This window comes from Neocloeon triangulifer, unplaced genomic scaffold, assembly GCF_031216515.1.
Source record: "Neocloeon triangulifer isolate White Clay Creek 2 clone unplaced genomic scaffold, ASM3121651v1 ptg000006l, whole genome shotgun sequence".
Lineage (NCBI taxonomy): Eukaryota > Metazoa > Arthropoda > Insecta > Ephemeroptera > Baetidae > Neocloeon > Neocloeon triangulifer.
Genome location: NW_026775549.1, coordinates 1,334,731 through 1,352,196, shown reverse-complemented (window position 1 = coordinate 1,352,196; position 17,466 = coordinate 1,334,731). Strand labels below are relative to the sequence as shown.

At 38.9% G+C, this 17,466-nt stretch overlaps 1 protein-coding gene across 1 annotated transcript in view; it reads right to left on the bottom strand.

Moving 5' to 3' along the window:
- LOC132194276 (uncharacterized) overlaps positions 1–17,466 on the bottom strand; it is a 76,327-nt gene that overhangs the window by 16,044 nt on the left and 42,817 nt on the right. Inside the window, exons 3-4 of the mRNA XM_059615447.1 lie at positions 14,181–14,454; positions 13,084–13,111 (exon numbers count right to left, since the gene is read on the bottom strand). Of these exons, the coding sequence (XP_059471430.1) occupies positions 13,084–13,111; positions 14,181–14,454 (302 nt within the window). The remainder of the gene's footprint in view (positions 1–13,083; positions 13,112–14,180; positions 14,455–17,466) is intronic.

The window sequence follows — 17,466 nt, the reverse complement described above, 5'->3', positions numbered from 1 at the left end:
AATAGAAAAGCCAGATTTGAAAGTGATAATCGTTTCAAAGACGCGCAGAACAGCTCGGCTATTTTTGCAAACGAGTCTTGATGAGTAAATAACAGGGGAGTTTTTAAATAAAGAGGCCTTGACGTCACGGAGTATTGAAGCTGACGAGACGATCTCAAAGAAAATTACCATAAAGAAGAGGACTCTTGGAAATTTAAGTCTTGCTCAGTCAGTGTATGCGAAACGCGCAATCTAACTTTGCTGACGACAAATGCTAATTTAACTTTGGAATACAATAAAAACTTGATCACTTGTCGTAATTACGTAACTGCTTCTAAGCCCTTTATTTTGCAAAAGATTTGAAGTTGGAAAAATAAATTCTGATGCACCAACTTTGAGTTCTCAAACATCAAAGTGCTCATCTGGTGTCTAAAAGAGGCAAAAAGGCCTGTCGATCCTAAAAGCGATATTCTTCGATGGAACTTTCCATTTTGCGATCATCCGATCCTGAGTTTCCTTTGGCGAGACCCTTTTTTCATTCGCGACGATACCATCTCTCGAATGCACAGGATTAAATTTAGCCAGACTTTTTATGCTGCTGCCGTGTCTGCTGTGCGTTCACTCAAGATTTAAAGCGAAGGATAAAACTAATGCCGGGCCCTTTGATACTTTTTCCGTAGCAAAAGGAGGGGCCACAATTCTGAGAGGAAAATTGGCTTTTCCGCGAGCTCCATCAGCGGGCTGGTGCACCTCAGAAATGATTATGAGGACGGCACCGATTGACAATTGAACTCCTTCTGTTTATTGGCGCGCGCCGTCAAAGCAGCAGAAGGCAGACTTGATAAAGCGCTCCCCGGTCCGCCGCTTTCGATATGAGATTTCGGCTCTTTTGCAGCTCAAAGGCGGCTGTGACAACAAGCAGAGCTCAAGGAGTGGATTCATCCGCCTTTATCAACCGCCGGAGTGGCTGCTGCGGAAAGAGCCTTTTTCAAATCCTATTTTGCCGAACACGTTTCACTGAGAATTTTTTCATATATAGGCAGCAGAGAGCAAGAGCGTCGCACACAGAGAGACGGAGAGACGAGAAAGCGTGGGCTCGAACGGATTTTTATTGCGGCATCAATGAGAGAGATTATAAAGGTGGCAAAAAGGGGCTTTCAAGACGAGCCGCTGCGGGATTGGAAATTCCTGTTTGCTTTGTTGGAGCCAAATTCGTGGATGCAGATATAATATCTCAGCATCTCTAATCGTTTCCTAGGCAGCTTTCATGCCTGAATAGAATTTGATTTGGGGATATTCTTCATGTTTGAGATTTGAGCTAAAACCCTTTGATATTTGTGATGATAAGTCATATTTTTAAAACATGATGATTTTTTTATTCTGATAACAAAATATCTGTTGAACTTTTTTCTTTCATTCATTTTATTTTTATTTAAGACAATTTATAAAATAATTTAATGTTGTTGAAAATTTTCAATTAAAAATGATAAAAAAATATAGTTTTATTATTGTTGAATCACTTAAATATTTCTCCAAAATTTTCAACAAAAAAACAGCAGCAATAACAGTAGAGCAGAGTAACCTTAACATTTTGGAAGAATTTTTGTCTCATCTAAAAATGTACATTTTCTCTCTTGACTCTCCTGCACACGCACGAGTTTGCTTTCCAGATGGTTTTCACAAAAAGTTCAGCTTTACGCTCTAATTCAAGAAAATTGCGCTGTACAAAAGCGAATATCCTTTGAGAGAACAAATCCTGCCGTTCCATCAAACAAAGTCTTGCGGAACAGTGTTTGCTCTCAACCAATTTCCAAGCCGAGACAGCAGAGAACTATTTTGAAACAATCTCTTTCTCTCCATACGAATAAAAAGAGTGCCTGGCTCATAAAATGCGGTCGTGAATAATGAAGTGATAACTTTGCGGCCCGCGGCAGGCGGGCCAGCGAGCCGAACAAGAAATAAAGGGCCGCGAATTTTCCACTCGGGCAGCCGAGCGAAAATCCATCAGAGCGCCGGCGTCGGGGCGCCGATTGCGCGCGTGATTAAAAATTCCAGCCGGAAAAAGGGCAGTGTATGAAAAAATAATAAATTCTGCCACTATATCGAGAGCAATTGTGCGGTCCCACTGCTCTCAATTTTAATCCGGCTGACGTCAACGCGGCCACCCTAATTGTCTCACACAGAGAAAGCTATTATACGGACAAGTGGACGGACACTTTTGAAGCCGCTCGCAAATTGTGTGACGCCCAAAGAGAGAATGAAAGAAAAATTCACCCTGGCCGCAGCGGCCAGTGGCGCTCATTAAGAACCACCACCGCTGCCGCACCCTAATAAATTAGCCGCCTCATGAAATGGCCTTTTCTCGCACATTGAGCCGTAAAACTGGGGGATAATGGGCTGGGGACTAGTGCTGACCACTTTACTACGCTGTCTTTGCGATGTCCACCATTCCTCTCAAATATGGGATTTATATTGGGCGTTGCCTTGGTGCCTGTGTGAGAATAAGAGGATTACAACCTTTATTGAATACAATAATCTCTAATACACACAATTTAATTATTCCTTTTTTTGTAAAATATCAGTATTTATGTGTTGAAAAATTAGTCAGTTTCATATAAATTAAATAGCTGACGGCCCCTGAGAGTGGGTTTTACGTAACATTTATTAATAATATTAATATTCAAAGATTGTGAAGCGAGGAAGTTTATATATTTTTAGTTATAAATTTAATATCTTTCAGTTATATCTACATGAATTATTGATTTGATTGAAACATATTTAATGTGATATATTTTAAAACAAATAATTAAATATAAGTAAACAATTGAAATAATTTAAAATATAAAAATAAAATAAACATCAGTGTAAAATTAAAAAAGAATTTTTTAAAAATTTTAAAGTATTGCGTGTATAGTAAAAAGCTGGTTAAATTTTTATTCAAAATAATTTCTTTGGCAAGAAATGCAAATTTGTCCCTTTATTGAAACTAGTTTTCATACAATATTTTCATTCATGGTACGTTTTCTAATGTCAAACACCAGAATCTGTACTACAGGGCATTTTAAAAGCAAAAATGATGAAAAATCTTCTCATGTTATCCAAAACTTTTGCACTTTTTATGTGCTACTTCTTCTGCTTGGTTTTTTCCCATACGCTTAATAAAAACGAGATCATTTATTAATTATTAACGACCAGGCAGGCACCTTCAAAATATGATTTATGAACTTTATATATTCAGAATTTTGAGATTTGAACAAACAAGGCGACATGTGATTAGTTAATTAGCAAACTACATGAAAACGTAGCGGCAACCTTTGGGAGGAACACAAAACGTCAATAAGCGTTATTAATTGATGTATCAGTCAATTCCCATTAGACCGAGAGTTTTGATTTCAAAACGGCCATCCATCAATAGACAGACTAGTGCAAGGCAAACAAAATGGGTGTAATGGGTAAATTTGCTCTAACGTATATTGGATCTTCTATATGCTTTGATGGAGGAAAAATATAATTTCCTGGTACATCACAAACCCTTTCAAGCTCTTCTTACATCAAGAGAAAATAAATAAGAGCTCAGCAGAAATTTCAAATAGAACTCGCATCTCAGCGAGAGTTGGTAAGAAAAGATCACCTACTATTATAATGAACAATGAAAAGGGTTCTTAAAGTAAAAATGTTGTGCAGCTTTTCTTATTCGGAAAGGCTGCTCCATCCAGCGAAATTGTGGGACGTAAGCTCTGGTGAGGGCCAAGTCGAAAAAGTGGACCTGCACACATGCCAAGTCCGTCGCGCACCTTTTTCCTTTCACGCCGGGAAATAATTTTTTCCTGCCAGCGAGATGAAAATTCATATATCCAGAGAGCAGTCGAGGGCGAGGCATGTTTTAATAATAACGCCGGCAGACCGATATACCAGTTTGCTGGATGCCACACCGAACAGAATTTTCTCAATTTCTCTCTTCGTGTGTCTGTCAATCAGACAACCGGCATCGATTCGCAATATTTGCAAATGTTTGCCGTTTAAAAATAATATGGCTCCGACGTGTCAAAAGTGTGATGTTTCAATTCGCATTTTAGTATTTCACTGTCAACGAGATATTTCAATATCAACACACTGATTCGTCTATCACACCAAGAAGCAAAGACACAAAAATGGCAGTGCGTGCAAAACAGTACGATGAGAATATTTGGAATTTCTGAGTATGGTAATTTTTACTTATTATACTCCCGACTTGGAAATTCGCGTAAAATGGTGTAATATTAATAATACATATTTAGTAATGCTGGAACTTTCAATAGATTCACCTCGGTTGGCAGGAAAAAATGAACTATGAGGGTAATCTAAGTAAAATTTAGTTTCAGAGCAAAATTATTATTATTTTATCATTTTATGTCATTATTTACTAAGTTTCATGATTGTGACGATTGTGATTGAATTAAGGTACCTCAAACCATTTTTAATATGTTTTCTAGACTAGTTTAAGTAGCAATATTATTAAATTAGCGATTTTAGGTGTTTCACTAAAATTAGAATCATTATTTTAAAATAAATTTCACTTATTTTACCATGGACCTGGAAATAAGTGATTCTAAGTTCTAACATGTCTAAAAAGAGGAGAAGGTAACAAGAGTTAATTTTGCTCTCAAATTGGCCTTAATTTAGTTTCCCAAATAATTGCTTGCTGCCAGACGCGTTGAAATTTGTGAAAGTTTCATCGTTTTTCTAAATTATGTTTTACCACGCAATTTAACTACTATTCAATCACGCAAAACATTTGATTCTAATGAATATGTTCTCATGAAAACATCTATCAAAAACATTTTATCTCTGCGGCCGCTTCTTCCAATATTGACTGCGCAGCAAAATGGTCTATCAGGTCAATTTTGGGCTGGGAACGCTCATTCCCAATCTCCATTCATTCTTTCAAATCTGACATCTGTTTTTTTATGAATACGGTTTTCTTATATTTTTTGGTAACGTGATATTTTTTATTCGCTCAGCAATGTCCACACCGCTTGAGTTGGCATGCACAGGCCACCCTGCCTGCTGCGCTCTCGTCATCTCGATTTTCATCCCTCGCCGGCTGTCGAGAGAGAATAAAAAGAAAGCCGGCAGTTTTCTCGCGTGTGCTGTTTGCCATAAAATATCAGTTTGCAAGAGCGAAATGCTGGCCGGTAGACGAGGCGGAATAGCGGTGCGCAGCCCTCTGATGGGACAAACATTCCAGGGGCGCGCTGCTTTCAGCCCGTGTGTGCATAATGGGCGGGAGGGCCTAACTTTTCATCACGACGGCCGCTCTTAAGTCCTTTATGGGTGGCACTTTGCAACAAATTTGAAAGGCCGCATTTATCGATTCGCTTGAGGTTGAATAGAACGAGGAATTCTATCACCGAACGGCTGTTATCTGTTTCTGAATCGGTGCAATTTTCTCACCCGCACGAAAGTAAAACTAAAAATTGAGTGCAATACAAAGATTTAATTGAACCAGTTTATTAACGAATAATTAAAAATGTGATTTGGAATAGTAAAAAATCAATTTCAGGAGAAAAAAAGCTACTGCTTTAGTTGATCAAGAAAAAAGTCATATAAACACTACATTGATTATAATTTATAATTAATCTCGTATGAATATGCTTTGAATTAATACTAATATTAGAAAATAATTTATTATGGCTGATTATTTTCTCTGACATAAGACTATTTACTTATTTAGTAACAATACAAACATGATTTAATGCCAAGACTGGGAACATCTTACAAACTGATATTTTTTTTATTATTTAATGGACTCAATATTATTCATGTTTTCGCCGTATTGTTTCTTAAAGTGCTCGGGAGAGTCTCACTCGTATTTCGTTGCACTTGTACTTTGTATTCACTTGTACTTAAGGCGGGGCGGACGTCCATATTTGAGGATGAGTTTTGTGCAGAAGGAAGGGCTTAATTCTTGATTCTGAGCGACTTGGGGAGCTAATGAATATGCAAAAATTGTTGCACTTCTACTTGGTTGCAGTTGTATTTTGGGTATAGCAAAACGTTGCAGTTGTACTTTAAACAAATTAAAGGTGTATTTTTTCTATGGTTGCAGTTGTACTTTTATAATTTTAAGGTGTTGCATTTGTATTTTTGCTATGGTTGCACTTGTACAGGGGTTTTAAAAGGTTGCAGTTGTATTTCAGGCCGAGCGCAGGGCGAGCGCAGGGCGAGCGCAGGGCGAGCGCAGGGCGAGCGCAGGGCGAGCGCAGGGCGAGCGCAGGGCGAGCGCAGGGCGAGCGCAGGGCGAGCGCAGGGCGAGCGCAGGGCGAGCGCAGGGCGAGCGCAGGGCGAGCGCAGGGCGAGCGCAGGGCGAGCGCAGGGCGAGCGCAGGGCGAGCGCAGGGCGAGCGCAGGGCGAGCGCAGGGCGAGCGCAGGGCGAGCGCAGGGCGAGCGCAGGGCGAGCGCAGGGCGAGCGCAGGGCGAGCGCAGGGCGAGCGCAGGGCGAGCGCAGGGCGAGCGCAGGGCGAGCGCAGGGCGAGCGCAGGGCGAGCGCAGGGCGAGCGCAGGGCGAGCGCAGGGCGAGCGCAGGGCGAGCGCAGGGCGAGCGCAGGGCGAGCGCAGGGCGAGCGCAGGGCGAGCGCAGGGCGAGCGCAGGGCGAGCGCAGGGCGAGCGCAGGGCGAGCGCAGGGCGAGCGCAGGGCGAGCGCAGGGCGAGCGCAGGGCGAGCGCAGGGCGAGCGCAGGGCGAGCGCAGGGCGAGCGCAGGGCGAGCGCAGGGCGAGCAATTTTCAATTTAAAATTAGTATCATAATTTGTTTACTGTCAATTGGTGAAAACAGTTTGTTTTTACTTTTAATTAAATTGCGCAGGCCGAGCGCAGGCCGAGCGCAGGCCGAGCGCAGGGAAAGCGCAGGCCGAGCGCAGTCCGAGCGCAGGCGAGATTTTTCGTGGTATAGGAAAAAATGTAGCCCATCAAATTCTACATATCTTTAAAACTAAAAATAAGGCCATTCTGAATTTCTCAGACCAGATGTAGAATTTGATGGGCTACATTTTTCCTTAACCACAAAAAAATCCGAGGTATGCTTCTTTGAGAAAAATGGCCACACAAAAAAATCACATTATTTTTATCAAAACAGTTAATATTCAAAATAACGCGTTTTGCCGAGAACGCATCTTTTTAAATTATAATAACAATATCTTTAAAACTGAGAAATAGGCCATCGAGATTTTTACTGACCAGATATAAAATTTGATGGGCTACATTTTTTCCTATACCACGGAAAAAATCCAAGGTATGCTTCTTTGAGAAAAATTAAAATGCATTTTAGCGCTCGGCCTGCGCTCGGCCTGCGCTCGGGCTGCGCTCGCCCTGCGCTTGCCCTGCGCTCGGTCTGCGCAATTTAATTAAAAGTAAAAACAAACTGTTTTCACAAATTGACAGTAAACAAATTATGATACTAATTTTAAATTGAAAATTGCTCGCCCTGCGCTCAGCCTGCGCTCGGCCTGCGCTCGGCCTGCGCTCGGCCTGCGCTCGGCCTGCGCTCGGCCTGCGCTCGGCCTGCGCTCGGCCTGCGCTCGGCCTGCGCTCGGCCTGAGCAATTTAATTAAAAGTAAAAACAAACTGTTTTCACAAATTGACAGTAAACAAATTATGATACTAATTTTAAATTGAAAATTGCTCACCCTGCGCTCGGCCTGCGCTCGGCCTGCGCACGGCCTGCGCTCGGCCTGCGCTCGGCCTGCGCACGGCCTGCGCTCGGCCTGCGCTCGGCCTGCGCACGGCCTGCGCTCGCCCTGCGCTCGGCCTGCGCTCGGCCTGCAGTCGGCCTGCGCTCGGCCTGCGCTCGGCCTGCGCTCGGCCAGCGCTCGGCCTGCGCAATTTGATTAAAAGTAAACACAAACTGTTTTCACAAATTGACAGTAAACAAATTATGATACTAATTTTAAATTGAAAATTGCTCGGCCTGCGCTCGGCCTGCGCAATTTAATTAAAAGTAAAAACAAACTGTTTTCACAAATTGACAGTAAACAAATTATGATACTAATTTTAAATTGAAAATTGCTCGCCCTGCGCTCGGCCTGCGCTCGGCCTGCGCTCGGCCAGTGCAGACCATACTAATTTAATTCTTAATAAACTTCAACAAACTTCTCACACAAGGCCCCGGAGTTGATAAAATCTCCGTCCGTGATGTTCTGAGTGGAGGTAGTGCACTTGTGCATCTAATCTGCATCGCCCAATTTACAAAGACTCTGCCCACGACAAGTTTGAAAACTACAGACCTATTTCCATTCTTCCTGTTTTTGACAAAATATTCGAAAAGTATATATATTTTATTTTCTAGTGAAATAGACGCTCCTTTGAAGACAATTTCTTACATACTGATAACTGCTGATAACTAACAATTTAATTAAAAGTAAAAACAAACTGTTTTCACAAATTGACAGTAAACAAATTATGATACTAATTTTAAATTGAAAATTGCTCACCCTGCGCTCGGCCTGCGCTCGGCCTGCGCACGGCCTGCGCTCGGCCTGCGCTCGGCCTGCGCTCGGCCTGCGCTCGGCCTGCGCTCGGCCTGCGCTCGGCCTGCGCTCGGCCTGCGCTCGGCCTGCGCTCGGCCAGCGCTCGGCCTGCGCAATTTGATTAAAAGTAAACACAAACTGTTTTCACAAATTGACAGTAAACAAATTATGATACTAATTTTAAATTGAAAATTGCTCGGCCTGCGCTCGGCCTGCGCAATTTAATTAAAAGTAAAAACAAACTGTTTTCACAAATTGACAGTAAACAAATTATGATACTAATTTTAAATTGAAAATTGCTCGCCCTGCGCTCGGCCTGCGCTCGGCCTGCGCTCGGCCAGTGCAGACCATACTAATTTAATTCTTAATAAACTTCAACAAACTTCTCACACAAGGCCCCGGAGTTGATAAAATCTCCGTCCGTGATGTTCTGAGTGGAGGTAGTGCACTTGTGCATCTAATCTGCATCGCCCAATTTACAAAGACTCTGCCCACGACAAGTTTGAAAACTACAGACCTATTTCCATTCTTCCTGTTTTTGACAAAATATTCGAAAAGTATATATATTTTATTTTCTAGTGAAATAGACGCTCCTTTGAAGACAATTTCTTACATACTGATAACTGCTGATAACTAACAATTTAATTAAAAGTAAAAACAAACTGTTTTCACAAATTGACAGTAAACAAATTATGATACTAATTTTAAATTGAAAATATCTATTTTTTTTTTTAAATTTCAAATTCCCATCAGAAAAATGAAATTCAATAATATGAATGCAAAGTGATTCCTTTTTTGCATCAGCTAAATTCATATTCTCCTTTGGCGGCAACTCTCAAGCACCTATGCGCACCTTTCCTACATATTATCCTTGCTCCCCTGCGTTGCAACATTGCCATGCCGTACAAATGGGACGGCAGTACAAGTGGGACGTCAAATAGGACATTTTCAATGCCCTGAAATACAACTAACTGCAACCTTTTAAAACCCCTGTACAAGTGCAACCATAGCAAAAATACAAATGCAACACCTTAAAATTATAAAAGTACAACTGCGACCATAGAAAAAATACACCTTTAATTTGTTTAAAGTACAACTGCAACGTTTTGCTATACCCAAAATACAACTGCAACCAAGTAGAAGTGCAACAATTTTTGCATATTCATTAGCTCCCCAAGTCGCTCAGAATCAAGAATTAAGCCCTTCCTTCTGCACAAAACTCATCCTCAAATATGGACGTCCGCCCCGCCTTAAGTACAAGTGAATACAAAGTACAAGTGCAACGAAATACAACTGACTACGACCCAAGTGCTCTTTGGAGAAATAAAAATAAGGTATGATTGATAAACATGAATAATACAACAAGGCGTGTAAAGTGAAGATAAGGCTTTTAAAATAAATTGTCTTAAAAACTGGCAAATATTATTAAATTTTTTTGTTGTAAATTTTTAAAGAAAATCAAGTTAAGGGAGTAAATTCATTAGTTTTGTAAAAAAAAATGAAACTTTGATTTATATTGCTTAAATCTGGCTTCAATTAAAACCCAAAATTTTATTTTCTTCCTTCAATCTCATTAAAGTGACCAAATATACATGAAGTTAAAAAAGGTGCCAAATTCCGTTGCGAAACTTGACGCTAATGCAACGGGCCTGTTGTGCATATGATTAACCTGATTCGGGCCAACTACGAGCGTCACTATTGTTGTGTTGTAACGCTGGCGGGCCCAATGGATCAAAACACATGCACCGTGCGCGCGGGCATAAATGGATTACGAGCATCACAATGACAGGTCCTGATTAGCAATTTCAGAGCGGCCGTCCAGGAACATTTGCGAGGAGCGGTCCACTCGACCTCGAGCACCCCAACGCCGCTCTCGAATGACACCACTACGTAATGATACACGAAATGAAGCACTTTAGCCTCTCCGCACGAACTCTTGGCCACAGCTTTATGCTGGAAGAACGCATTAAATCGAAAACAGGGAGGCCAGGGGCTGTTTTTACGGCCACTTTTATCTCTTGTAGATTAGGTTCGCGAATCTCTGAAGAAAAATGGCGAGTCTTAATGGCTTTTTTCATGCCAGAAGGAAAGCTCCAATTTTTGAAGTTGGTTTAAAAAAATTATATGATGCGCCACAGTGCATCTTACTCTATAAATTTAAATTTAATGTGGATTTCAACACTTCCTTATATAAGGTGGAAATAACTTCAAGATGTGCAGTAAAATACATTCATAAAATTTTGGAAAAAAAATCATTATGGTGTTTTAATTTTAAAAATTTTATCTTAAAAAAAGGAGAATATTTAATCATGGGCAAGATCAGGTAAGATTCTAAATGCAGCCCAAAAGAAAAATTATTATCAAAATATTATATTAATTTTTATTCAATTATCTTCTCACAGAATTCAAAATTATATTTTCCCCTTTTTAAAAATTCTGATTAGCCCACCAAGAATACCGAGATGTACCACCCCATTCCTAAATTGCCTGTTTAGTTGAGAGTAAATACTTCAGGGGTGCCAACTTTGTTCATAATTTAAATAGAGTTTTACTTCTTTAAAGTTAATTTGCAGGGCAATTTATAGTTTTTTTTGTTAAACAAAATTAATTGGAAAACTAAAAGGTTTGACATCTCTTATGGAAAATTAAACAAACTGTGTTAAATTAATATTAGTTAAACTTTAAGCCGAGCTTAAACTTTGAACTAAAATGAAAACATGATGAACTGGGAAATTAAAACGCGAGCTTAATTAAAACCAAAGTAGAAGAGGTAAATTTCGCGGTCTCTTTGGAAATTAACGGCCAAAGTTTGCGCCTCATTAACATTAATTTTCATTCAGAAACAAAAGTTTGCCGCTTCATAAATTACTCAAGCTCCGCGCGCGCGAGCAGTTTGCCGATCTCAAAGATTTGCACAAGCGCCCCAAGTGCGTGTGCATATTTAGCGAATCGCCTCGCAAGTGTTCCTTCAGCCGCAGAGAATTACTAGATATATATCCAAGCGTGCATACATATACATAAGGGGCCCGAGGGCCATAAATTGTTGTACGCGATGAATTCTGCTCGGTTTAATTCAGGTGGCGGCGCCGCACCTGCTGCGATCCATATTAGACCCCGGCGCTAGTTCTACCTCTAGTTGTGTGTTTGGCCATCACCAATAACGCTGCTGGACGTGACAAATTCAGATCAAGATCACATCAAAGCGCAAATTGATTGCACGTCGCCGTCGGGATGCTGCGCTGCCTCCAACCCATTATCATCTGCAAATTGGATTTGGAACGGATGTAATTTGATTGACGCGCGCGTCCACTTTCCAACCCGATTCAAAATTATCTGTGCGAGCAGCCGCTCGATATGTTTGCTCAAAATTTCGCTCTCACTCCATTATTTTTGTTTGCGATTTTTGTCGGCTCGAGGGAAAACACAATTATTGGCACCGTATCATCATTTGGTTTTTTCATACGGACAAAATTTTTTCATCCTCCTCTCGTCATTTTTACTCAACCTGTCGCATTTTTTATACTTCTCGTATATATAAAAATTTTGAACGCCCCACAGGTATAACGGAAAATGTGCACAAAGCGTCGAGCTCGCTCATTTATATGTACGAAAACAGAAGGCATTATTTCCATTTGTGAAAATTCCGATTTACAATCGGTTATAATCTTCTATCGGCGTCCATGTACCATCAAGAGGAGAACACTGGCAATCTTCAGTTACCAATATTGGTCGAATAAGGAAAAATAAATAGGGGGACGAAGTGATCCGAATGAGGAAAGATTGCAATTTTTCCTACCACCATTTTAATTACATGGTACTCGTCAAAGCTCTAAAATGTCTCAATTAATGAAAGCATATGAAGACAAGAATGACATAAAATCGTTTGTGGGAATAATAATTAAGTAACGCATGTTTTTAAAGTTATAGTGAAAATGTGACCATTACCATTAACTGCACACCTTTAAAATTATTGCAGTTTTATCCAAGTTGAATTTCACCAAAATCTTTTTTACCTAAAATTAGTAAAAATCCATAAACTTTGAGATCTTTTTGTTGCATTTCAATCAGGAAATTTTGATCTTAATAGTGGCAAAACATAATTTTCTTAATTAACATGTTTTTAATGATAAAGAAGAATCAAAATTGTCAAGCAATTACTTAAATTATTAAAAAAAAAAAAATTTGAAATTATTGGAATTGGGATTTTAACCCCTAACTAAGAGGGTGATCTTTTTATCCTATTTTCTGGCTATTCACTACTGATTAATAGTAAGACTAAAATCGGTTGTTGAGGATAGGCGATGTTCCCCTGGTAAGTAAGCTGGAAATCAAGTTGGCAGAGCGTTTTCCTCTCTTGGGCGCGAAGCAATTAAGGTAAAAATTACGACACTGCTCACGGGAGAGAATGTTGTATGTATTAGTGTAACGGAGGTGGCCTATTTTCCGCGAGTGCACCCCACTATCCTCTCTCTCTCTCTATCTCGTCGCAGACACAATGCGGGGCTAATGAACGCGCGGGGCGGCGCCCCTAAGCCGATTACCCATCTCGCCGTCGGCGGCAATTGCGCCAAATCCCACCAAATGGCAAATGGATTCTTACCGTGTTGCTGATGGCCGTCATCCAGTCACTGCAACAGAGCCCAAGAAAATTGTTAGACTGCGGGTCTCGCGTGAAATTGTCTGCCAGGGTCAACATCATAACTTTCAAAGGGGGAAGAAGGGGATTAGGATGGTCTTCAATGCTACGCAGGGGTTGATGAGGATGATATTGGAAATAGTTGATTATAATTCTAGTTATAATTAAACTAGAGAAGAACATCTAATTGAAATAAAATTTTAATTTTGGGAGAAAAAAGAAGTTATGAAAAAGATGAAGAAATGTGTGGATTATAGGCTGGGAAAAAACTAGATGATCGTCTTTGTCTGTTTGAAACTAGAATGATAAAGGGCACAATTTATTTTAATTTACATTTCCAAATTAATCTGAATGTTAAGGAATTTGAAAAATTTTATGATTTATCAAATCAAGTTTATTATTCAGCATAAACAGCAATGATTCAATTGAAAATAATAAGTGAGCATTTAATTAATTAAAAAAAAAAAATGATCGAAGCCAGAGATTAAATCAGAGTTAAATTTTGATTAGCTGAATTTTCTATAATATGTTAATTCCTTCTTCATTCTGGCTCTACCTATGATAATCACTTGAGCAATTAAAAATAGATTAATTTTTTATTTATATTCAAAACTATTATTATTCACTACAATAATACCCCAATAAGAAATTTAATGAAAATAACGAACAAGGTACCCAAAATATATCTCACTTTACAGAACCATAATTAATTGAAGTACGCAGCATTATTTATATTTGGATTTATAATTTGAAATCTTTTAAGTTTCAGTGAAATTGGAAAAATCCGTTTATAAAACAAATAGTTTTTTAACACTTAACAAAATTCAATATTGAAAATTACAATATATGTTTAAATATTAGCTTATTTGCTATTAATATGTTAAATATTTTAAAATTCTATATAAAATTATGATTTAAAAATTTACAATTTATAACATTACATTAAATTTTGTTGTTAATTTTTTAAGTAAAAATAAACATTAATTACAGCGAATCTTGTTATCTGGTCTAATTTTCTTCCATACGTATATCAAAAAGGTTTTACACAAAAAGTGACTTACTTGACTTCATCCTCCGACTGCGCCAAAAACCAGTAGACTTTGTCCCGCCTGCGGGTGCCAAAGGCCATGACCTGCGTGACGTGGCAGTGACCTGGCAGGTCGGGTCTGACCGGGATGCGCAGGGTCCAGTGGCTGACGGCGAGCAGTTCAGGCGCCTCCTTGACAAGGACGGTGCCTTCGGGCTCGCCGCGGTCCTTCTCCTTGAACCACGCCAGGGTGCTGTCCTCGTACAAGACGACCCACTCCTCGCGCCACGCCTTGCCGAACAGTCGCTCTGTGGGCACAATCAAGTCCAATTAAAAGTTTACATTTCATGCACATAATCGCGCGCTCGTCATCTCTCGGCGAGCGAGCAAGCGAGCGAGACTCGTCAGGCGGAAAGCCCTTGATAAAAAAAGAGAGTGCCGGGTTAGTTATATTTTCCAACTTTTCCTCACTTGAGTGGAGCTTGTTAGATAAAAAGTGTATACTTTGCGCTGCCGGATGCAAAATTGAAAAGTTTCCTCGTTTTAGTCAGTTTAGCGTGAAAATAACCATGCTGTTTACGATTCAATTAGATGATGCCTCACTTATTTAAAAATATAGAGAGATGTATTTTAAACTTCTTATTTTCATTTGAAGACAGGTAAATTATTGAATTTGGAGTAATTACATTTTGTTAAGGGGCATATTTATATTAAATCGACAAGATTTTTTTTTTAATGTCAAATAACTTATTTGAATCATATTTTCAATCTCACGAAAGGAATTTTTATTGAATGAATATTTGGCGATATTCACTTACAAAGTTAGCTTTTAGGAAATTACTGGTGCTAACTTAGACTGTGAATATCCCTCATTGCAATTTAATGGTGCCTCTTTTGCAGACTTTTATGCTTAAATTTGGACAAAATTTAATACCTTTTTAAGAAATTAGCAACTTTACATTCAATATTTAGGTTTCACTTTTACTTGTTAGGTTTAAAGAGAATTTTGTTAACTTTCTATAGGCTGTAAACCATATTTTTTATGGATTTCAACTCATTTTAACCATTTATGAAGGGACCGGCCTGTAATTTTTTGTTTGTTAACTTTAAATAATTATTAGAAGATAAAACTATTTTCCTCAATTTTGGTAATCAATTTTTAAAGTTCTTTCCAGTTCTTTCATAGTTGGAAAAATCCTTGGCCCTAGATTTGACACTGAAAAATGAATCTAACCTAGCACATTCCAAATTGATTATTTTAACCTAATGCGATGCTATGTATGCATATGATTTTAAATATTTAGCTCATTTTCAATCAATAGTGAAAATACATTTTTTCGCAAGTTTAGCATTGCTTGAATGAATTATTTTGAATTTAGTTATCACATAATTTATGAAGTAAGCAAGTGTCCAGAATTTAAAATTTTAATAGTTCCATCTGAGCTCCATTTATTTTTTATTTTTTGAATTTTAAAAAAAGCTTGAATAAAAAGAAAAAAAAAACATGTTCTACCAAGAGAGGCGAGCAGATTTATTTGATCGCGCTTTCTTTGCTGCCAAAATCGGGTCAGCACAAAAAGCAGCGTGCCGACAAACATCCGAGCCGAATTATGTTAAGGAAGGATTAAAGGAGGCCGCCAGAGCCGAGATCGGCGCCGTGATTAACGACAACAACATTTGCGGATGCGGAATGAGAACAAACGGATGTAGGCGACATTGGCAACACGCGGAACCTGCGTACTCAGCAAATTGCAGGCGACGATCGCACATAACGCAATATTTCATGACAGCAAAAGATGTTCGCCAATCGCGTCGAGCAAAACAATATCTTTTGGCGTGTGCAACGCATTTGGCATTATTTCGGCCGGCTAAAAGCATCCGCGCGTAATTGAGTCCGGACCTTTTAGCGCGAGAGGCACCAACATTTTTGGCGTGTTCGCAGCAGCGTCTTGGGATTGACATCACCAATTTGCCGAGTGTGCTCATCCGCACACGAAATTCTCCATCTGCCAACTATCTTCCTCTATTTATGGGTTGGCCAGTCAGCAAGGAAAAAAGGGGAAGCGAAGCTGCTTCTAATTTTTTGAAACGAAATAAATAAATCGTTTGCAATAATTTTACCTTTCTCTAAATGAAATAAAATTTAAAAATAAGGGGACCCTGAATTGTTTTATTAGGGTTGAAATTAAGTGAACCTCCATAGCCTGAAAAGTTACCGCTTTTTCATTATTATTCTGGAGAGATGGTGGCTGTACATGTGCTGTTGCATTTAAAGAAAAGCCTGCAGAAAAATGGTATGCTTTGATATTGTTTGAAGCAAATTATTTCAAATTAAGTTTACATTAATTTTAAGAAGCAGTGATTGAAATTGCGTTTAGTTTATGTTTTTTAATATAGAACCAATTTTTTTACTTCTATTGAGAATCATGCAATCTCTCCATATCTACATTATTGTAAAAAGTAATAAAATCATCACCAATCATCATTTTACTTGTTAGTTCTAGCTATTTGTTTTTTTATAAATATATAATATTTTATAAATATATTATAATGCTTGACCATGAATCTAGTAATAAATCTTGATGGTAACTGCGCTCAAACAATTCATTGATCATGAGTATTAATTTATATTTTGTTGGTGTGACATATATAAATAATAATTATTGTGTATAATTAAAATTGTTAAAAATTAAGAAAGTAAATAAAAAAAATTTCAATTCTGTTAATATTTAAATTTAATAAAATAAAATATAATAAATAAATAAAAAAAATTAATTTTTATGGTTTTCTAGTATAAATAAAGCTATTTTTTAAAAAAAAATTAAGTGTTTATTGTAAAAGATTCTACAGAAGGTATTGTTAGTTTTAATGTCAAATATTATATAGTCTGAACCGTGATTCCAATTATGTATTCGTCGTTGTCGACCCTGCCATCGTCTTTTGTCGCTCGAAAGCTAGCTAAATTTTCGTGTGTCAAAGCAAAGGCTAATTTCGCCTGCCTGCAAACGTTTTCTCGAGCAAACGACAGAGGCAGAGTGCGTTGCTCAAACACACATGCTGGCGCGCGCACAGGTAAATGTTGTCACAACACAAGGTAATCATATTTTTGCTCGCTTGGCTTTTCCAGCCCGCCACGCTAAAAGCTTGTCAAAGCGCCTCCAGATAAATGCAAATCAACCACGCCACTTTTCCTCTAAAACGGAGCTGCTGAATGCGCTGCCAGAAAGAAGAAAGAATTTTTTCCTCGCTGCTCCTGAAAGTGACAAGCCACCGTGTTTTAGCACTTTAAGTCAAGCGGGCGAAATATATAAAAGAAGAGG